The 24,525-nt window shown below is 38.2% G+C and overlaps 1 protein-coding gene across 14 annotated transcripts in view; it reads right to left on the minus strand.

The window, feature by feature from the left end:
* Positions 1-24,525, minus strand: part of KLHL13 (kelch like family member 13) — an 84,764-nt gene that overhangs the window by 26,238 nt on the left and 34,001 nt on the right. Inside the window, exons 1-2 of one of the 14 annotated variants that reach the window (XM_037408116.1) lie at positions 10,650-10,996; positions 10,050-10,162 (exon numbers count right to left, since the gene is read on the minus strand). The exons of 11 other annotated variants lie outside the window; for them this stretch is intronic. In XM_037408116.1, coding sequence (XP_037264013.1) covers positions 10,050-10,147 — 98 coding nt within the window. In that variant the 5' untranslated portion in view covers positions 10,148-10,162; positions 10,650-10,996. Of the gene's footprint in view, positions 1-10,049; positions 10,295-10,649; positions 10,998-24,525 lie in introns of those variants that run through there. 2 more of the 14 variants (XM_037408126.1, XM_037408115.1) reach the window with 2 other exon arrangements.

Here is a 24,525-nt window from a genome sequence, read left to right on the forward strand (position 1 = left end):
GTGGGATAACAAGAGCAGCTGACTTCTGTTAATGAAAAGAAGGTTGGAAATCATCTCAATGGATCTTCATGAGTTTCTAGGTTTAATTGCTGGCCCCTGCACACAGAGAAATGGCACAACTGGGGATCTAGACTGACACAAACATTAAGGAGCTTAGTATTCCAGGAGAACACTAAATAAGCAATTTGAAAACACACAGAGTGATCAAAGTATTTACAAGACTTCTGTCCGTTAGTGCTCCCAATTCTGTATGCAATCTCTATAGATTACTTACAGGGAATTATGGAAACCGTGAACCGACTTTAAAGGAGAAACTGAAATACAGATATAGGGGAAGAGCCACTAACTCTGTGACCAGGACAGGACACAAGACCCTGTAAGCCTGAACCAGAACCTGAAATTTACTCAATCCTTAGCTGAAGGCTTGCTGGCAAACATAGCTGCCCACATCTCTAGCATAATTGCTATTTGTACCTTCCTTCAAAATAGGCTTTACAAGTACTGGAACTTTCCAGCACATACTGACAAATACTTTTTAAGTGGCTGGAGTTACAACAGGACTCAGAGAGGCAAACTGCTTCCCAAAGCACTTAGCAAATACTAACCTGTTAAAACAGTTCGGAGGCACCCAGGTGACCCGTGATAAGCAGGGGTCTGTGGAAACTGTGACAAGTTTTACTCTCAGCTAGAATATTCAAATTATGGAGTTGCCATTTTGTATAGAGCTCAGTGGCATGAATGAAATATAACAATACGCTGTTACTGTGTTTTCTTCAGAAGTAGCTGAACTCAGTCTGGTGCAACAGAAACACAGCAACTACGCGCGTTATTGGGGATTTGTTCATTTACATCAGTAAACCATTGATCTGTTTGTCAGAGCATAGTGCAGAGTCTTTGAAAACAAAGTAAGGAGATCAGCCTACAGCTACAGATATTTTAGAGTGCATGTTCTCCGATTTATTTAAAACCCACAGTCTTTACATAACTCAGTTTAAGCTTGCCAAAGCCATGTTGGCCAGATAGTGAATTCTTAATTTGGTGAAGCTCAATAGCTTGTTTTTGAAAGGATTATAACCTTATTTTCTCTGTCAAATTACTGTTCAATGAACCATGACTGCAAGTGTTCTGGTCACTGGTAAATGGCATCTTCAGCAATCACTCCTGGCATGTGCCAGTACTCTGGTATTTATCAGCAGACAAAGAACCAGGTTTCAATTTCATACAAAGATATTCTTATTACAAGACAAGTCTTTCCTATTTTATGATCTATCAAAATAATCTGGTATATTACAGGGCTATCCCTATACATCCAGCTATGCATGTGATTTGCTAATGAACCTATTAATGAAAAGGCCACTGAAATACAATGAAAAACTTTCATTTGCTATTAGATAGAGTAATTCTTTACTTTGTATGCATAATCTGCCAAAAAGTATTTTAGTATGCTTAGTCTGCCAAAAAATAATTTAAGTATTGACTGCCTTACTGTCTTCCCATTATGAACAGATGTTCCAGCTTCGTGAGTAATGAATTTAGGAATTCCCCAACAAATTACATGGCCACCTAGGAGCTCAATAAGCATAACTGATATGGCAGCATTGTATAAAAGAAAATCTCATAATGCTTCTATTAAGAAATTCAAATATTAATATAATTTAGATTAAAAAATTACACAATCATGGTATTTCATATTTCTTCCATTCTTTATCTTCCACCCACGCAATTTCAGGAAATCCTTTATTCTGGCAAAGAAGTTACTTTTACACTTGTCTTCCCCTAAAATAACATCTCATCTTTTTATTACCATTTTTTAACAGGAGTTTCTAACTTCATTCCTCTGTAGTATATATTAGTAGCCCAGTAAAACTAGATAGTTTTATAATTTTTAATGGTTCCTTATTATAATAATACAGCAAAAGTTTCTATAGAAAATGCAATTTTACATTTTAAAATAGATACGTGACTCCAGCTAGAACACAAAGACAAAATATTTTTGTTCCAACAGGTTGACAGAGCAAGTTAACTCCCCCCTTAACCAACATGTTCAGCAAACTTCAGTTCTGGCTTTGGCAGCACACAGGTACTGACACAGGCTGCTGTTACAGATCTCAAAGCAGGATGAATGCAACAGCAGCCCTGGGAAGGCAGGACCTAAATCGCTTTGTGTGTATGTCTTTGTGATGCAAAGCATCAGCAGCAGCAACCATGCCTTTTTTTCCTTTCTTGTTCTAACCACTAGTCCCATGCTATCAGCTTCAGATCTCACTGTTTTTACAGAACAATTTAAAGGCTGCATTTCTAAAAATGAACTAGCTGCCGATAACATAACTATAAACACTTTGCATTTATCAGGTTACTGCATTTCTTCAAAACACCATTTTAATACTGTTCACTTGAAAGGGGCCACCACAAGTTTGCAAACCTTTACCCCAAGTGAATTAACATTGCATTTTAACTACGGTGGGTGTGATTTTCAAAAGTAGCTACAGCAGCTACTGCAGAACACTGCTCACCTGGGGCAATGCTCTGATCTTCATATTTTAATATCTCACTTTTTATACCTGACCTTGTTTATAGATTAAGGACAGCAGTAACAGCAGAATATTTACACATTTGTTTAGTAACTTGATACCGAGCTCTTCTGTATCTCCACTCCAGGAGAAAGGCATTCCCATATCCATTTTCCACCTGTCCTCTAAGGGCGTTCTGTGAAAACCAGGCTCTATACAGCAGAGCAAATCAGTGTGAAGTGGCATATTACTTCCACAAGTCTCTGGCCAAGGACAGCAGGAGAGGAGGATATAGGCCTTCCAAACCCCCGAAATCAGCAGGGAACATCAAAGATTGTTTCTGGACACGTGCTGATGGGCAGCAAGCAGAGGCAGGTATTTTGCCAACTTTAAATGCTGTGTGGACACAGCGACAGCATGAGATGCTCACTGCAATGATCAGCTTAACAAGGTGTCTAAAGGGGAAATCAAGGGGAAATCAAGTTCCGAAGCTGTATAGCCCTGAGCAGCTCTGCAGGCACAACCACCAAAAGTAGTAAAGCCACAAGAGAAACAACATATACAAACCGACCTGATGGACAGGGACACCGAACCTTGTTCGGCCAGAGCTAGGTTGTAACTAAGCTACTTAAGCTACTCTAGAAGCAAAGTTCTGGAGACTAGTGTGTAAGTGTCAAGCCTTTGACTGTACCTAAAAAAAAAAAAAGTTAAGTCTCTTTGAACTTCAACACAATCCCCATCTTGACAAAAAGGTTCTGCCAAGCAGAATGTCAGCAGAAATGATGACAGCTACTAGAAACACTCGGATGATTGAAGACACGACCACTGTTCCAAGCGCCAATGGATCCAGGTGGAAAGGAGAACACCACAGAAATTAGGATATTCCCACCATCACTTGAACCTTTTTATTTCACTTCCCAGTAAGGCCACACCATGACCAAAGCCAGTACAAAATTAGATCCCACAAAGCCATCACAAGCGGACCGAGCATCAGCAACCATTTCAGGATGATTTCCTAAGGATACACACACAGAAAATACTCTCCTCAAAATTCCTTCTTAAACAACTAAACTATCAGAGGTCTCAAGCTGTTTGTGGCATAATTACAGCCTGCTGGTTAATTCAAATTTGTTTTCCACAGAAACAAAGCAGTATTTGGCTCAGTCGCTGCTATATAGCTTTTGTTCCTAACAGTATTTAGTCTCTCTGGGAGCCTTAGTGTCACATCCACATTTATCTATTTGACAAAGGGTTTACATTCATTGAGCCATTTGTAGCTTAAATTTGCAGACTCAGATTGTTTAATGATGTTAAATTAGAAACTGTTCTCTAATGACTTTTTGCCAAAGTCAGTGTTAGTCTATTGATTCCGACTATTAAAAACAGAAAAAGCAAAGCAAATACACACGCTTTGTAGCTTTTCTACAGAATTAGAACTACTTTATTTCCTTGAAGTCCAAAAGGGTAAAATGCAAGTCACTCAGGGGTTTCACAGCTTAGGTTGGACTGACACTGCACATCCTACTCCCTGCCCTTCCTATTTGGTCTTAAGTGTTCAAAAGTCAAGTCATAATTTAGCTAGGCAGCTGAATACTTCCTATGCATTATGAAATACTTAAAACACTTTGCATGCACTAGCGGATTACAGCTCTACCTGATGTGTCTTTAAAGTTAGTTTCCATACACTTACCAACTGTTAAATGTGCAGAATGATTCCTTAGATGAAAACATCTATGTGTCTAAGGTGGCACCTGCACATTCAAGATTTGGTCATAGGACACATGCCACTGTACTCCTTCAACAGATTTAGGTACAACTCCTTTCCAGAGTATTGGCTTTTTTCTTCCCCCTCTATATACTGCACAGAATAATTCCGATAGCTTAAAAGCCAGCAAACAAGCAAACAGGATTCTGACATTAGATTTTGGTAATTAACCCCTGCTCTTTCTGCTGCCTAGGTCTGCTCGACTGTTCTTCTTGCTTTGTCACTTCTCACAGTTGCTTTGGCATTCCTTTATTACAATCTCCTGGGGAAAATGTAGGGGGACATTAATTACTTTCAATTGTAAAATATTTTTTCCCTATATGACAGTTTAAATCTAAGCATGCCAGATAACAGGTGTGGGTGACCTGTTCATCCCATAAAAAAATATTTTTGCAACTTTGATACTGCAACAATCTCAGTCACTGCTCGACAAAATATTAAAGCAATAATATAGGTGTGCACTTCCACTTTAGTGTTATAGCTATGCTTGATTACACTACAATTCCCACTATAACCATTTAGAACAAGTGACTTAGTATTTTGAAAACCCAATATTCACCAAGCACGTTATGAAAATCTGTAGGTATCTCCATCCAAACGTCATCAAAAAACACTGCAAAACACTAGAAATCCCACTGAGTAGAGACTGGGCAACAAGATTTTTCCACAGTAACAAGGAAATTATGGCAAAGATGACAAACCAGCAGAACTGACACTCTGGCAGAACAGGCTGAGTAACATAATCAAGACAATTCAATAAAGATTCTTCAGCATGTCACAACATGTCAATATTGCAGCATCATGCTACATAAGGAGGAGAAGGTAATTATGGGGACCTGTAAGCCACAGCATCACCTGTAAAGGTCTGCCCAGAAAAACCATGAGCACTGGGAAACTTCAAGACAACCAGGTTTGGTTTTTTTCTGTTGTTTTTGCCAGTTTATTACTGCAATGAAATTTCACATTTCAAGAACTTAGAATAATCTATCAAAACACTTATTTAAAAAGCAAAATTAAGATCTACAGGCACAAATGATAACTCTATGTACCAAATTGCTGGGATAAAAAGCAATCTTCTATTCATAAGCCATAAACCCCTTCTATTCCACACCCACCCAATTAATCTGTTTGCATGCATTGCCAGATTAGTTTAAGAAAAATATATATTTGGGATGACCTGCACACTTTCAACATGTTGAAATGTGAAATATCTAGGAGGTAATTGCTTAACATGGAAACGTTGCCAAAGGCAGGCGAGCATTCCAGTGTGAATACCATGTAGTCTGTTAATGCTCAAGAGCCCAAAAGTGTTTATTTACTAAAAATGACCAATGAAGACAGAAACACATAGGGCGGTCTCACAAAAGAAAACTAATACAGATAGTCAGATGAATTATGCATAAACACCTTTTCCCATTTAAGTATATAAGATTGTATAGCATAAATTCAAAGAGCTCATTGTAGAGCAAATCGGAGATTTGAAAGAAGACACAAAAGCATTAACCTATATAAGCAGCTAAAACTAATGCCGATTACTCCAGAGTATTAAGAATTTATTCTGCTTTTCTGCACACTAACTGATTTCCATTACTGCAAAGCATTTCCTATCGGACAAATTTCATAACCACATGACTCAGGATAGATATGCTGCATTGCAAATCCTTTGATAGCAATAGATTTGGAATGTCACATTTGTTTATTTCTCTTAACATTAGTCCATTATTTATGAAAACACATGTGAAGGATAATTTCCATTTAAAATATCAACACACCATTCCACGTAAAAGGATAGAAGGCAGTAAGTTTACAACCAAATTATTCTGCATTAATAATTTTTTTTAATTTTTCTGATTTTTAAACATGGCATGTTTAAACATATAAATACTTAACTGAATATTTAACTTTTCAGAAAATATAGATAGGCTTATTATATAAGCATTTTATATATTTATAGGCTATATATATAAGAATAGCATTTCTGAAAATAGTTTATTTGCATTACTGGATTCTTTGTAGATGTCCATCATAGTACTTCAATCTCCAGAGTTTCCACAAACATTTCCATTCGTGTTAATGGAAGATGTGCACAACTTTGGAAAACAATATAAATGGCATTGCTAGTGCGAATAAGAAAGAATTCTCTTCTTCGTTCTTAACGTATGAGATGATGTAACCCGTAAATAATAATCGGGATGCATATTCCTTTATACCTCAAAGCTGAGGTGTAAAATTCTGAACCATTCCTCACCCTCTCTGAAGTAGTGCTTCTATTCTTAACCTCTGCTTATGTCAGTCACTGGGGTTGGGGTGGGGTGGGATTTTTGTTTGTTTTTAACAGGGCTGTTAATACACAGCTATGATGCCAAGGAATACCACTTCTCCAACTCCATATTATTCACTCAGTCATTTCCTCTAATTCACTTGCTGAAAGTGCTCACCTGCCCACATAATACGTTACGTCACCTAGGTCTGTCCCGACATAGTCAACACAACCACAAATATAAACATGATTTCACTAGTGGTGCATAAACTTGCTGTAACAGCTTTCACAGTTAATTTGACCAAAGGAATCTATATTCCAAACCCCAACACAGCGTCATGAAAGAAAATGTAAAGCAGCTTGACAAAAGCACGTGCATGCACACGTATCTTGCACATTCCCAACTCATGCAGTAAGCCAGGCTGCATTACACCTACATATATTGGTCACACGCCAGTGCTCCGATTCCAATACTACCTAATTTTCCCTATGCAATGTCACCGGATCTCTCCACCAACCTGGGGGAAAGCTCAAGCTACTCTGGACCAGTTCCACCAGAAGCCAGGGGATATCTGCATTTCCCTTCAGAGGAACCCTTCACCCTGTGTATAACACGAAGCGTTACTTCTTGCAGTCAGAATATTCTGAAAATATCCCTAATAAATAACTGGTGGTAAACAAAACCACCAGCCAAGAGGCAGCATCTCACTGCTGCTCCTTCCCATTGCCAGGAAAGCACTACCAAAGCCAGCAAAACCAGCAGACTTCCCAGTAAACAGAACCCTGTCCTTGCCTACCAAGTCATCAGCTCAACTTCAGCAGGTCCTTTATTTCATGTACTACCCAGTCACAAGTTTCCCGCAGCAGAGAACTCTCTGGGACAAGCTCTCTGTACTCATTCCCCACCTCAGGAGCTACCACAAACTTTTCCAGCAGAGACTGCAGCTAAACCGCCCCAGCTGCACGGCTCGCAGGGCAGTTACCCGTTTTACAGCGGCACTTTGTACGCCGATCCTGGCTTCATCCAAACCAAACATGCTCATGACCACCAGTCCTGGCATTGCGATGCAGGGAAACAAAGGCAGAATTCAGGTATCGGGTACACAGACCAAATAAAACACTAATAAAATCTGCCTCCTGACCATCAGTTTAATCTCTAGGCAAGTTACTTCTAAGTCATAAGCAGGATGAAGCTTTTAACGTTAAGGTCAACTTTAGTAGAAAAACCTGAAAATTTGGAATTTCATTTTAAGTACAAAAAAACCCACACCATTAAGAGCTCCCTACTTCACATTCCAAATTATGCTACAAACCTATAAGATTAAGATCTCAAGTATTAAAAGGATTAAAAGCTTAATTATACCTTTGTATACTCCAGATGCAAAATACCAAGTACAAAAGTGTTCGTCTGTGAATTCAAGAGTTTTATGGTCATTTATTTTACATCAGTACATGTTCCATCTCACATGCCACTTATTCCTGAATCTTTTACTCAAAACAAACCTTTCGCCAGTGTGCAGAGTAATACTTAAGACAGAAAACTTACACGTATCAACATGAAAAATATCGGATCACATAAAACAGAAGCAAATTTACTGTAATCTCTGCAATGAAGATAATTCATTCCACCACCTATTTTACTGTTCAACCTAAATTACAAGGGGGTTTTTTATCAGTTGATATATACTGCCTAATCAAATAGGTGCCATTTCATAATATTTCTCATTCTTTATAAAGTACACGAATAATTGCAACATTAGATTTAAGAGTCCTGCTAATGTCAGGACTGTGTGCCAGTGAAGAAATGTCTCTATGAGCAGTGGGATACATTGACTCATTATAAAAAGGTGATTAAGGCTGCTGATCACATATTTCTCATGCTCCAAATAAGCTCGGCATCATATAGTTAAGCATGATCACTAAACCTGTTCACATACTTTCAACACACACTGAGATAATCAGCTACATGATCCCCATCATAAAAGCCAGAGCATACAGAGAGCTAGATTAGCAATTTAAAGGTGACACACAAAAGAAGTGCTCGGTTCCAGAAGCAGATAGATCAAACCAGGCTATTTCTGATCTTTCTTGCATTTAATAAGTACTAGAGTTTAAAAAGAAAAGCACAGCATACAACACTAAAGACACTATTCCTCTGAAATAGGTTCAAAAACCTCACAATTCTTATCATGACACTTCCTTTGTATTAGTTGTACTTTTTTAAAAACTCAGAGTAAGTGGCAATTTATTGGAAGCAGTTTATCTTCTGGTAGCCTTAAGCATATTTGATGCATCTAGTGAGTGAAAATGCTGAAGCACTTCCATGAAAATTAATCTTAAATTGGAGCGTGCACAGCATAGGTTCTATACAGCCAGGTTAGCTCCTTAAACCCCAGCCTTCTTCTTAAACAAAGAACACTAGTGACCACACATACGACGTTGTATTGTCTCAGCTCCACTGTTTAGCAATGCAATCCTCAGCAACAACTATAAAAAGACGACATTTAGAGGACCTGTAAATACCTATTTCTTACAGCATGTCCCTACAGTAGCTGAAGCAAAAGACTATCTGTAAGACAACAATACAAGCGTAAAAAGCACTAATATTGAAGGTATTTGGCTGGAATGCTATTGGAAAGGAATAGTATTTATAGTAATTTCCAGATAGGCAAGTCATCTATACTGCTACTTGTGCATTTTAAAGCAACTGTTCCTCATTTTGAAAAAGCTGCTTCTTTAAATAAAGGCAGAAGCAATTCAGTACCCTACGCTTAGTTTAATTTCTCTGAAGGAAAAAAGCCACCTGTATATGCTAACAGAGAACTCAGAGCAACAAAAGGTGAACAAAAGCTCCATCAAGATTTGGCAAGACAAAGGCATATTGTTTCCATGTGTATTAAAATACTGTTTCATGTGAAGCTACTTTACATGGACAAAGTGCGTAACTACATAAGTACTCAGATATGAATGATTTCTATTTGTTTTAAGCTTTTACTGTAACTTTGTAAAAAGACATTCAATCTGTATTCAGGCTAAGACTTTCGAGAATAAAACAAGACCAAATCAGGATGATTTCTTTTATATGAGAACTTACATGAACAAAAAGTGCAGTACAATACAGCAGGTGATTTCATGTTTAATTTCAAAGTGTAATAGTCAGGAGGACAAATTGTTAGCATATACACTACAAAGGAAAGCCTGCCTCAAAGCTTAACTTGTCAATTCAAGATCAGCTCTACAAATTAACAGCAACATGAACTTTTTAAATGAGCACATAAGATATTATTATGAATACGGCTTAAACTGCACAGTTTCTCTACGTTTCAACAAAGAGGGAAAGACTCAACACAACATCCATCATGAAACATCCAGGATAAAATCTGGGGGGGGGTCTACATAGAAAACAAGGTAAAATTCTGAGTGCCAATGTCATTCAATATATAACAGGGTATTTTGCCACAGGGTAGTCTCACGAAAGCAATCCCACCTTATTATCCTCATTTCTCTCACTTACATGTATGCTGGAGAAAGTGGCGATGACCTGGATGTTTTAAGCACAGGAACTGGGAATTTCCAGATAGCAGGAGAGCTCGTTTTCCATTTCAATGGCATGTTGTCACCACGGTACTACAATAACAGTAAACAGCGTTTCCATAACAGACTACCAACTAGGACTTCCATTCCACACACTACTGACACAGCAGTGGCTGCTGCTAAGAACAAGGAAATGATTCTGCCAATGCCCTTAAACCGATGCTTCCAATCTGTAAAACAGGGCTGCAAGGCATCTCCTTTTAAATCCTGCTGTCCCCTAAAGCAATATGATGATTCTATCCTTCTAACTCAACAATAGTGCCACCTCGTTAGGGAAGCGCTGACTGCAGTATATGTTTAAAAAAAAAAAAAAAGAAAGACTGCACTGTGCACACCAGCACAATGCAGCTTTATTTAATAAAAGCAGCTAATTTTTAAAGAACTGTTTCTGATGCTATTGTTCTACCTTAACAGGGACACTGCAGCACTGTACTATAGTCTCTTCCTATTATAACCTCATTTCTGACCAATTGAAGCAGAAAAAAAAAAATGGGTTTCATATGAAAATGAAACAACATACCTACTCAGAATACACTTGTCATCCTCTGAACATTCTTCTTTTGAGCTGCAACAATACAAATGGGATATAAATCTCAGCATAGCCTTAGGCCACGGCTAATAGAGATCAGTGACTAAATTCAGCAGCCTGTTTTCCTCCTGTGCAAGCTCTGACCAAACAATACAAGAATGCCATTATGGAAAAAGCCCATTGCAAAAATCACAGTCCTTCTAATCCATAGCTAGGAAGACAAAATAAAGCACAAATCGCTGCAGGTTTCTGCATGCTCTTCTACTAGCTTCTGGTTCAGGATGCTCTCATTTTCCTATTCTCATTTCCAAGGAGGATGAGCAAAATCTCATGCATTTTGCAACATGCTATGGGAACGCAAATATCACTCTGTCTTCTGCAGTAGAGAAGCAGAGAGTAGCACGCTGTTAATAGCAGTCTTTGTAGGGAGGCTATCAAGAATCTAATTCTCAACGCCCCCCCCAGCAGCTCACAAATTGCCTGAAGTACTGACGAAGCAGATGGTCACGCAGGTGTCCATCAGGGACCACTCTGCAACTCTGTGCTCTGCTTGGTGACCTCCTGGGGCTGACAACAGTGGGGAGCATAGAAGGCAACCTATTAAAAAGGGAACAGAGAATTTAATAGCATATCGTGCATAAGCAGAGCACGTTTCTAGGGAATAGAAGGTAGACCTTCAACTATACTGACTCCCTTACAGGGGAAAAAAAAAATATAAAATTACTTCTAATGTATTGCCACAGCAGACCAAATCAACACAAAGATGTTTAATCTACATATTTCAGAATAGTCTTTGTACAGAACGACAATTTTTCTGTTCATCAGGACAGCTTAATCCTATTAAAAAAAAGCCAACACCCTGTCACACTACTCAGCAACAAAGAACAGAACCAGGAGCAGTATTCCTGTAAATTTATACACTTTAGTAACATTTAATAACACCGATAGGTTTTCCATAATAGTGAAACATACACTGTTCAGTTTATTTTTGAGATGAAATCACTAGGGAATAATTTCTGCTTCTGGTCATTATTATTGAAAATGTTTGCCCAAAATAGTTTTGGGCATTTGAAGCTGTTACCATAACCACAGGCAAGGAACTAAAATAACCCAGGACGATCAGAGGTGAGGACTAATTCAAATGTCACCTATCTGACAAACAATTGAGGCGCTCTCTCCCATTTCTTTGAAGTTCTAAATTACACATGAGCAGAGCAGCATTAACACAGGCAACAAATTTCACAGAAATTGCTACCTGATTGCTGAACAGACATTTGCTGTGTAAGACAACAGTGTTTATACGTTATAAATATTAAGAAACACTAGCCCTGCAGAGAGCAAGTATGCAGTTTTAACATAAAGAAGTCTTACTTTTAGGAAAAGAATTCATGCATTTACATGCCAACAGCCATGCTCGCCTGCTCACACTGTAAATACCGCGTACAGTCTCACACACACACATAACCTCAGACTACTAGATCATGCCTTCTCCGCACTGAAGGCCTAAAAGTTGAGAGATGTTAGATAGCAGCTATTATAACCACAAAGAAAAACAGCACAATTTTGGATTCATAACACTCAATTTTGCTTTTGCATTTGTCAACCTGCAGAAACTGTCTCAAAATACAATAAGCAAACACTGTTACTCCCTTCCTCATCCCAAGTGCACAGCCAGTGCAACCAACTGGTAACTCATTTTAAATGTGTATCTCTGCTCTGCCAGCCCCAAGGAGCTGATTACACTTTTTTTTTTTATTAACAGTAGCATTACTAATACAAAAGAATGAGGCTAAGGACAATCAATGGGCCACTTTTTCAGAAGTAACTCTTGAAATACCCTTTTGACCAGTAAAAGAAAAGCCAGCTCCAGCCACACAGTCATTGCCAAGCACTGACTGGTGTTTTAAGTCAAGTCAATCACACCCAGAAACTGGAGTTGCTTCTCACTTCTGACCCAACAACATCACTCACCATACAAAGCAACATTAGTTCTCAAACATTCATTCTCCTTTAGGTGCTTCTGTTCCCATTTATTTTTCCATTTAATTTACAAGTAACCTAATTAAAAACTTCACAGAAGAAACTATAACTAAATATTTTTTAAAGTATATGAACCCCAAGCACTGCCCAACTTCACCTCCTCCTAATGTCCAGCACACGCTGCTTGATCAAACACCCAATGTACAAAATGGGGAATTGAAGTAATTAGTGCCAGGTACTCTAAAAATAGGCAAATGCTTTTCATTTGCAAAAGGAAAACCACGCGAGAAATGAATCGCCTATCTGCACATGAGAAAAAAATAAATCAAATACTGTTTTCTTCCTGACAGTCAGTTGTGTCTTCCCAGAGAAAATACTACCCAAATGTATTCTATGCTTTACATAAACTATTCCTAAGACAACAGAAAAGTCACAGTATGTTATTCTGCTATTTTAATTAAGATGCCACAATAATAGTTTAGTTACACATTTAAAAATATGGGGGAAATAACCTGACCTCCTGGAGTGTATTGTACCCACTGAATATACATTTTCTGTTCTCGGATTACATCGCTTTGCCATTCAACCCCAAATTAACTCGTTTGGAGGGACAAAAGCAGCATTACAGCTCTGTGCAGAAACCTACTTGCCGAGAAAACAGTTATTGCTAGGACAAGTGTTAGGAAAACACACCAAACTGGAGCTTTGCTTTTCAGTTTAAAACCCTTAAATGCTGAAGTCCCACAATAACAATAGAGATTAAACAGCTTCTTGGGACCATTTAAGGTCTTGCTTTCTGGTTTTTTTTCTCACAAGCAAGTTCATGTTCAAGATTAAAAGGATCTAGCACTTAGGACTTGCTTAAAGTTACATTCTACTTACTATCAGTCTCCTACATATCTTCTATTCTATACACAGAAGATGAGAAAGAAGTCGTCCTTTGTTTTTAAAGTAATCATTTCCACGCCAGTATTTCCAAAGCTGCACTGAGCACGTGGACAGTAAGGTAACTGACACAGTAACAAGCACTTCTGCAGAAAACTCCTCCAGAAAGTAACTGAACAGGTGGCATAAGAAGAAAAAAGAGACAATAAAAAGACCAAAGGCAAGATCCCACATTGCCGTTTTACAGACGTGAGCTGTTAGCATGGCCAACGGCTGACTGAGGCTGTACAGCAGTGCAGATCTGATCCCAGAAGAGGAGGTACATTGAGTGCCTAACCGAGCAAGGCATTTCTTACTCCTCTTCCTCCATCCCTCACACCAAACCCTGCTTCGCTACAGGCCAACACGCAGGATTCGGCCCCAGGCGAGAGGAGCAGGCACGCAGCACCATACTGCACAAGCACATGAACAAATAACACACAGGACCTCCCCTTCAAGTGTGCTGATCACTGCCATCTTTTCTTCTGCCAGCCCTCCCTAATCTTCCGTGTAGGAATGCAGATAAAACCACTTCCCTTGCGACTGTCTTAATTTTTCTTGTGATACCCTCTTCCCTCCTTCGTGCAACTTCAACGCTAAGCTGCTACCACATCGTTTCATACATACCAACTGTCAAGATATATGCCTTTGCTGCCTTTCACCTGGTATATATAAAATATATGCCATTATAAAATACAAGCTCGTCTGTTACAACCCAGTATGCTTACACGTCTGGCACATGTGTACTTCCAACAAAACTTTTAAGCCATCTTTGCATGCCCCGTAGTTCAAAGAAAAAGTCACAAGCAGGGAGATATATCACAGCCCAGTGACAATGTCAAACTGTACTAGTCTACAAATATTTATTCTCAGCCTTGGAATGCCACATTATTTTTTTCTGTAGGAAAACTAAGCAGAGTAAAAGTTCAGTTCTAGACATGCCGCTGGATTTTTATCAGTTTGCACAGATTGAGTGTAACTTCTTTTTTCTGTCCTTACACTGTAAAAAACAAAGCTGAAAAATATTTGCTCAGCCAAGTGATTTGCTGTGGCTGTTCCACTCCAACAAGCTGCTTACCTCTCTCCTTTCATTCTACTAAGTACCAGAGGAACTGAGAGCACTAGGTGGGAACAGGGTTAAGCCATATGGAAACTTCCTCAAGCCTTGCAAACCCCTTCCAGCATGACCTGAAAAGTCTTCTGCACTTCCAAAGCCCCAGGCTTCTTTAAGCTTTACAGAAAAAAAAACATTCAGTTACAGTGACAGCATGATTTACATCTCCCATTTTCATCTAGAAACGTAGACAACAGAAAGGCCTACATATTTGTGTTGCAAATTTTATATTTTATAACATTAGACTATTTCCTGCTGATAGTGTTCATATACGAAAAGATGCCAGATTCAACACCACAGAAAAACATGTAACAATGGTGGTGGTAAGACTAGTAAACATCTTCAGACTTTTGAGATTCTTTTCCCCCCAACACCTGTGTTCTAAAAATTCATTGATACAAAGCCATGTTTCCATGTTTAAATGGATATATACTGTACTTCTGTAATAGCTGTTTTGTGATATCAGCACTAGCAAAACTCACTCCAAATTGAAGGCAGAAACTCAGTTTCGCATTGGAAGGAAACGTTCAGATCTTTCGTGTTATCTTACAACTACCGACCTGCTGAGCTGATGCACACCGCCACTGAAGACCATTTTGACACAAAGAAAATAAAAAAGAACGCCCCAAATCCCATAAAATAGTCACAAAGCCATGGAGCTCAAAAGCAATTATCATTTCTACATCAAATAATTTCAGAATTTTAAATAAGGCTGTAAAGGCAGAAGTCTAGAAACTGAGTAGGGCAAATAAGGATGTGTAACATTTCTCTTCAGGATCCCTAAAAAAAATTCAGTGGGATAGTTTAGTTTGCTTCCCCTTATTCAGCTCTTTCCCTTTCACATGGATGCTTCTCATGCCTCTACCTTTGGCTTTTCAATCTATTAAACTGCATATGTTCCGATTACTGGAAGAGAATTAAAAGATGGTGTTGACAGTACTGCCCTACATATGAGTCTGGTACCACAATTTGACTATATATCGTGAAAATATTCATATCAAAATTCATATGAAGGGAAAGCAAATATCTTCCTGAAGAGGAAAGCAATGGAAACTAGTGCAGTTATGTTTGCAGTTCCTTCACAGCAACACTGTAACATTCCCCAGATATTGAAGTATAGAAAAAAAATGGCAATATGCACCTGACAGTATTTTTATTGAAACTACAACTTTTCTAGAATCCTCAAAGATCCATCTTACAAAGAAACACCTTTCATTCACATTTTTTTTAATTAAGTTAAGAAATAAGCTTTAAAATAACTGAAGACAGTTCCAAAAATTACACATGTACTTTGACATACTATCTGCTGTGTTGTTTCAAATATTTTTTTATTTCTTTTATAACCGGGGGGGGGAAGGGGAAGCCCTCAGACAGTAGCTATGCTTTGGGAAACAATTGCACTGTAGACATTAAGATGCACGCTGCTTCATAAATGGAACAGAGATGCTCACAAAATAGTTACTATTAAATATATTTAACTCTTAAATTGGGCTGACCGCTCAAGGAATAATCATATATTGTAAAGCATAAAGAAGTGAGATAAATTAGGTTTGTAGCCATCCCCTCCTGCTGTCAAAATGCTGTAAGCAACACAGGTTACTGTCTTTATAGCAATGTGTTTGTCCATTTCTAAAACGGGGAAATATTTAAAGATGGGGGGATTATTATTTTGTATTTTTTTTTAGGTTAAGCAGACGGCATATACCACACGTTTAACAAAAAGTACTGCAGTTTGCCATCCACCCACTCAGCATTTTTTCCTGTGTGAGAAAATTGCTGCAGCAACATTTTAGGATGCGTCATTTCAGTAAACATTATTTTTATACAAAAATATACATATGCACACTATATATATGTCTTCATCTATATACACACAAACTATATATATATGTACTATATATACACATTTTTATATATGTATGACCAATACATATTGCCCTATATCTGACACAGCCACTTCCCCTTCCCTCCCAGACGCTCAGTTCGGAAACATTTGAGTTCTCACATGATTCTGAGACTACCCAAATTTATGTTCTTCAAAAAACCAAAGAGGCAGCAGCTGGCTGACTGAGAAGTAATTGTGTTGAGTAATGAGTTTCTCTATTTCATACATTCTTCCAAACCCCACAACCCTGGTCCTTGCAAGTATCATTCATTAGCAAGAAAAATATCTTGATGGTCCAAGCATGAAATTTCCAAAATTATTCAGCAACAGCAAACAGTTAAAAACTCACACCATTTTCCATCAGATCACAATCAGATATTTTAAAAACTCTTTTAAAAACACAACTTAAGTCTTCAGTCAGCTTCCCAGAAACTCACAGGAAAAGGGGACACACACACCAAATCTAATCCTTGTAGTAATCGCACTTTTAATATTTAGAAGGGTTAATTTATTACAATAATAAATTCAGTTTCAGATACATTTTGTAATTACACAGTCTCATAAATCTCTCAAATCTATTCCTAAGTGTGTGGGTTTGGCCATGGAAGTATTTTTTTATTTGATGCCACTTATGGATGCTCTGCATTTTCTTCTGTTTATTCCTGAAGAGGGCTTTGCTTTAAAATTGAGGTAAGATTCCTACCAAGAAATGAATTCCAAGAGTCAAGATGCACTGTTAACTTAATGACAAGCTACAGGTTACAGTATGCAAAAAAAAAAATATTCAGCTTTGTTTAGGCAAACTACTCATACACAGAAAGCATTAGGTAAAATAAGGTCTTAAAACATTTATTAGGAGGTAAAACCAAAGTGACTTAATGAAGGTTTCCAGCTTCTGATCTAAGCCTGTGTACTCTGCTGACAACATACCACTCAGAAGAAATGTTTCTGAATTAACACCAACTTATTCAGAGAACTGTGCTCATCTTTCCCAGGTGATTATATTTATTAAATCACTACAGAAATCTGAATGCACAGTCACAGCAGCCAGATTGACCCTGCTGAAAATAACCGTCTGAAGCAACAGTTATTTTTATTAGGTCAAACTGTGAACTACAAAGAATTTCTTTCTGGACAACTTCTCTACAGCTGTTATGGTCTGTTGGCTGCACAATTTATTTTAGTGAAGTATGCCTAAATACATTTACACATCTGACTCATATGATGCAAATATATTAAACAATTTAGTAATTGAAGGGAGGTTAGGATTGAAGCACCAGCCACCAACAACTTCAGTATTTCCTGCACCACAGACAGCAAACTGCAGATTGTGTAAAGTCACGTGTTGATTAAAGCTTTTTGAAAATATCCTTAAAGTAAAAGTTTGTAGGCTGCTTCTTTCATTCTTCCATTATTTATATGCAATCTGTTAGTGATTTTGCATTCCCTAAACCTCATTGTCTTTATCCACTGAAGTGAGTTTTTGTGGTCCTGCACAACTAGGCAAAGCAGTCCCCACAGAAGGGCAGGCCTGGGGAAGCAAGCATGAAGCACATGGATCACCACTTACTGTTTTGTCTCTAAAGATAAACTTTCTCTGAGCACAGGAATTCCGATGGATCTGATCTGCTAACCCACAAAGTTTCCAGTGGGGGCAGTCCGACATCTTTAGCTGAAGGTCAGAATCCCTCGGGGAAGAAGGAGATTAAAAAGGTTTCTAAAAAGATGCTGATTGCTTCACAACCAGGTTCTCAGAAATTGTGGCGTGCAACCGGGGAGCTGAGAAACAGCAGGAATGAGTCTTCTGGAAAACGACAAAGCTGCTGTACCATGCTGCCCACGGCCACTGCACTGCTGCTGGCTGGATCCCTTTGAGGGGTCACAAAAAAAGCGACACTTCATAGAGTCAATCAATTAGCCATCAGCTAGTCCTAAGCACACAGATACAATTTTTTTTTATGGAATAGCAACTTGCAGTTAAAGTTCAGCTTGCCTTCACACATAATGGTATGTGAAAGGCTTACATACCAACAAGTTCCGTTTACAATTTATCACTAACATTAGTATTTCCCCCATTCAGCATGAAAATAGGTACAGTTGCTCTACACTAGAAAAAGTTTCAAGTCTGCAGATCATTCCAACTAAATGTTATGAGAACAGGTGGAATTCGTACTGAAGCTGGAACAGCTTTACGAGTCATGTGGGACAAAGGGTGTCTTGTACTAATCCGCCAGACTTTAATTTTTTTTTTGTTTTGTTTTTTTTGGCCTGTAAGCCAAAGGTAACCAGGAATCAGCTCCTCCCACTTGACAAAGGTAGGTGTAGTCCAAAGACTCCTTCCAAAAGACAATGTGGGGGACCTCCCTGGTTTGTTTGCTCAGGATCCTCCCTCCCTCAGCAAATTAAGCCAGTGATAACCTCCACGCTACTTGTTCCCAAAAGGAAAGCAAAATCAAGTAACTGGGTCTCTCATTTTGATGCTCTTCCATTCCCAACAGCAGCAGTGAAAACTGACAAAAAATATACACTTTTCACAGGTTCTTGCACTTGGGAGGAGGCCAGGAGCAAAGACACTGAAAATGTGTGTTTGCATCTCAAGAAGATTTACACCTCAATGGTATCTCTAACCATCCTTGCAATCTTAAGTGCATGGAGCAGCTTTAATTGCAAGATTTCTGCAGAGTTCAATACTACCTCTTCAGAAGGTATCTAGTCATCTTCTACCATAAAAAGGTTTTCTGTAAATTCCCCCTGTTGAGCTTTGTTACACAAAGGACCCAAAAGGCACAGCCTTTAACATTCAGCTGAATGGGGTGTAGGGAGGGTGTAAAAATCAGTATGTTCACGTGACAGACTTAGCACAATCTTAGTGGTTATTAACATTTACAAAAAATACATGACTTTCAAAATTTATACCTTGCTTACATTTTGATTTTTCTAGAAGATAAAAAATTATCGCAGAAATGACACTTCATCTTATACAGTTCCATTTCTCTGAAATACACCATTATACTCTACTTCTAATTCAGCAAATGTCAAAATTCCTGTGTAATAATGAAATTATAGAAAGAAAATTACAAAGTGCTTTCTTCTTTAGCATCTATGTGAATATAACTTTAGAGAAAACTGTACATTTCCTAGGCAAAGTTTCAAAAGATGCAAGTTATTTTATTCAAGTTTGTTATGGTGGGCAAACTATGAACTCATTTCCAAAAGCAGATTTGAAATGACAGTTTTAACTTACTTAGTAGACAGGAACAAGTTTGCAGGTACAACATCCCTAATTAGTGACAACACAACCACCCAGATAATTTAGGGTCAAATCAGGACATACTGCTTGGCATAAAATAATTGTACGTAGCGAGAAAAGACTAAGCGAGCTGATTTTAGAAAGGCCCACAGAAGAATGGTAATCTTATTTGAATTTTTAAAAACTATGAAATATTTAAATCAAATAGTTTAGTCTCCTGAATACAAACCTTTATTTATATAAAACTTCTGACTCCTAATGAAAACTGAAGTTCAATGTTTTCAGAAACGTTCATGTAGCAGCTTCTACAGGTCCCACCGCTGAGCCATTCTACCAGCACTACCACACACCCATGGCAGTTTTTGAGATCTTTATAGTGTTGTAGATGTGACCACACCACCTCATCCTAGCAAAGTGCCCTTCAGAAACACAGAACTGGGGAGGGGGAATAAATAAATTTTTAAAAATCGGTGGAAGACTGCACCAGAGGTGGTCGAAGGGTCAGCCCGGGTGACAGCTACCAACAGCTGAGCCGCACCACTTCCCCACCACCCACCCTCAAGCCAGCAAAAAAAATGTGTCTCAGTTCTGCAAACACCACTAGACTTGTATGCAAAACAGTCACATCACTCATCTGTGCTGCTCCAGTGAATCACAGCTGGCTCAGGAAAGGCCACATTACAGAAAAAAAAAAGATCAATAGATGAGCATGGTATAGAGGTCCTTGGGATGAAATGGCATTGCACAGCTGTGACGTGTCAAAAGACTGCACGAAAGTCAGCTAAAATAAGAAATATTTTTATTTTAGAGCCTTCTACAGTCATCTACTTTTCTGCACTTGAAAAATCTTTCCGATTCATACATACACAACACCAAACAACTGTGATAACTTTGAATTGGGACAAGCCTTTCTCTGGAACAGTTCAAAACAAGGCAGTGGTAGTTCAGGTGTTTGCCTGCCAGAGGGAGCTGAAGGAAAGAAAAAAAAAAAATCCCATGTATCCCATTATTTCCAAAGTTTTGGTTTTGTCCCACACCAATCAATTTAACTATTCAAACCAAAAAAGTTTTAATGCAAAATCAACATTTAATGCATGGCAACACTGCACAGAGACTAAGTTTCCAGTTTGCCAGAATGAAATACATATGATGTTGAAAACAAATTTTCATTTAAATGCTTATTGGTCTTTTTTTGCATACCCTTTCCACTTACTACTTAAAACACTTAACATGGGTACACCTATGAATCTGCACGTGTTTATAGAGTTGCTACAGCATAAAACTACAACTTGTTAAGTTACTATATCAATAATTTATTCTTGCATAGCACCAGCTAACCTGAAGAGCTTAACACAGACAGAAGTAAGTCTCATTTTGCAAACTGGTAAAGCAAATTATCTAAACAATGTGTTCATGGAAAACCAGGATTCTGTAGAACAGTTCAGGAAAAAATTCCACTGCACACATGATAGAAGACCCTTTCTTTCCATCCTGCACTTCAGTTAACTACTTTCAAATCCAAAAACCAGATCTAAAAGCCAGCATGAATCCCATCAGATTTTTCACATTTTGAAAAAGAGCAGAGTGAGTACATCTTTGAATAGCTCCCTTAATATTTAAAGGCTAAACTGTTCCAACTTTCCTTTGATCAAAATTTCACCGCAGCTTTCAAATAAGCTTAGTAGAATCCCGTGTATTACTTCCAATCAAAACACTTTTAGGAAAATCAGTTATGCCACCTTCTGGTATTCATAAGAACTGCTCTACAAGACAAAGACTAATTTTCATAAATACCCATTTTAAATGGAAAAAACCCAGCACAAACAGAAAACTCAATTCATGCAGAACACTGATGCAAAACACGACTGTCTTAAGTGTCAGTTGATTTGTGCAACATCCCTAGCTTGGACTAGCTTGTGCCCAGCCATACAAGTTCCTAAGCCTGTAGTACCTGCTGGCAAACACAGCATCATTCCCTCAAGTTACCTGGTTTGCGACGGGAGCTGTTCTGCACTTTGCCCCATCTCACCAGCTATAGCAAAGGAACTGGAAAAAGCAGAGTGTGAAAAGGATGAGCAAGCCTGTGAAATGGCTTCTGTAAGAGGAACAACTTGTAGATTGGACTTAACAGCACAGAAGGCAGACGGACAACAAGGAATACATTAGGAGTGCACAGCGTCACAAAAAGAATGGTAAAGGTATACAGGGAGTCATTACTCATCAGCTCGCCGACACAATAAAAAGAAAGCTTCAAATGAAACTAGCAGATATCTGGAGAAAAAAAATATAAGAAACTTCTTCACGTAACGTGCTTCAGCTATCACTATCAGCTTTCCAGTTACCATTTCTTCTTACAACACAGATTCACAGAAGTAACTGTGAAAAGTAATTTAAAAAAAAAAAAATGGTTTGTACTGAAAGGCACAGCAGGTGACCCAAAGCAGAGTCACATACAATGCCAGTAACCAAATTTCTCCAGCTTTACCTCCCACTTCCAAAGTGTCATTAACACTGTCCCAGGACAAGTGTATATAAGAACTATAAACACCCTTCTTTCTGTATCATACCTGGATCTATGCAATATAATCTGTACTGCTAAGCACACAAGGAAAGAAGAATTTAAGATGTAACTTCATTTCAGTAATTTTAACATTTCCAACCCAAGCCTTCAATATAACACCATTTCAAGATGTCAAATTTCCACCGACAGTTTCCCAAGCAGGAAAAGGAAGAAAGGTGGCATAGAATTAGGTGTAAAATAACATTAATCAATTATGTGGATAAATGACTCCAAGTGCGTCAACTCTGATGCTCCACTGTTCCTCACATGACAAACCTTAACAATTCTCCAACTTTAGACAATCTTTGACCCACAAATTAGAATTTCTGGCTATAATTTTCCACTAACCTTGGACTACTAAAGTTTAATTACATGAATTTAAAATGTGATTAGGAAGTTTGGTGTAGGTATCACAGAAACCCACGACCATGCTCAGGTACTTACGTACAAGTAGCAGAACCAACATAAGACACAGCTGAAATACAAGGACATCTATAAGCATCCCCACTTACTTATCACACCTTCCCACAAGCCTTTGCATATTCTTTCAGCTATATACATATTCAGCTCTTTGCAGTATGTGTCCCATTTTATAATCATTTTCTGGATTCTAAACAAAGCAAAACTTATGCGTTAAGCAAAGATTTGCTCTAACGTGTTCTTACAATTAATGCTTTTACTCATTCTTAAGTTCAGCAGTTTGGTTTCTGGAAATGCTGTAATTATCATTTTGCCCACACCAGGCAGAATGATGATATGCAGAAAGGTATACACATACCACGAGAAGTACAAAACATTATTTTCATCACAAACACCACCACAAGTCATGCTGTAACACCACTTTATTTGCCTGAAAGATTTTCCAACAACCTCAAAAGTCACCAATAACACCAAAGTTGCACAGTAATATTTGAGAAGAATCACGATAGTAACTCAGACCAGGCATAATGAGACTGTGGCCACCTGAACAAAGTCTTGCTGCGTATTGCACAAAGTGTTGCCTGGAAAATGCAATGCTACAATCCCACATAATGAAGTGTTAAAATAATCAAATTAAAAAATAAAGTCAAGCACTGCTGTCAGTCATGCCTGGACTGCTCCTGTCTACCCATGTGTTTACAGTCATTTAACTGCCACCGAAGAAATGCTTTGCTAAACTGCAAACATCTAGTCACTCATTTGGAACAGCAATTCTAAATTTCAAACCTTAAACTGAAATCATTTCTGGTGTCTAGCAAGTCAAAGGTAATCTCAGATGAACTCAATACTTTCATGATACTACAACCCTTGAGAGCTGAAGATTTTACAGCCTTCAAATAGCATATAATGGAAATATGAAAAAGCGGCAAGATTAAATCTGGGGGCACCTGGGAAATCTCTAATGAGCCAGCCATACACTACTCCAAATCCAAAAAGCACAGGGTACAGCAGTCAGACAGATTAGGAAGCGACGAAGGCAGGGCAATATGCCAGGTATTTATTCAATAGGGTCAGCACGGAACTTGAAGCAAAACGCAGTTGGTAGCTCAAGATAAGATGAACGTTTGCCACAAGAGTCTCTGTAAACACTGAAATAAAAACTTTCCAGTGAATAATAAACCTATGCAGAAACCAACAGTTACAGTAACTATTAGACCACAGGAGTTTTACATAAACACTGCTACAGAAGAGTGTTCTTTCTTTAGTACTTCTCATCAGGTTTCTGCAAACTTCTGTTCTGGCTCACATCCTGAATCAAGCAACAACACGCACAAACATACCTTTTTCTTTGGTTCTTTCACTTAAGTGGAAACATAAGCAAAATAGGAACATCTTGCTGTGCAAAAAGCAGCTGCTGGGGAATTTTATTTTTTTTTTTTTTTTTGTTATATGACAAAATTGTGCTGGTTCCTGAAATGTGCTTTCAGGGATTTTGAGGGAGAACAATGGCAATACTCAATTTAAACACACAATCCTGATTTATTAAAAAGAAAAGACCTCTTTGAAGACTACCAGGGATGTTAAATAATTACATTCAATAAACAGTTAAGAAGTTGTCCAGGATTCTCAGCCCTCACATCAAACACCTCAGTGTAGAGTAACTAAATCTAGCATTTTCAGATAAGGAGACTATTTACGATTACCTTTTATCAACACTCTAGAAGAATGCACAAG

This window comes from Falco rusticolus, chromosome 14 (assembly GCF_015220075.1).
Source record: "Falco rusticolus isolate bFalRus1 chromosome 14, bFalRus1.pri, whole genome shotgun sequence".
NCBI classification, from domain to species: domain Eukaryota; kingdom Metazoa; phylum Chordata; class Aves; order Falconiformes; family Falconidae; genus Falco; species Falco rusticolus.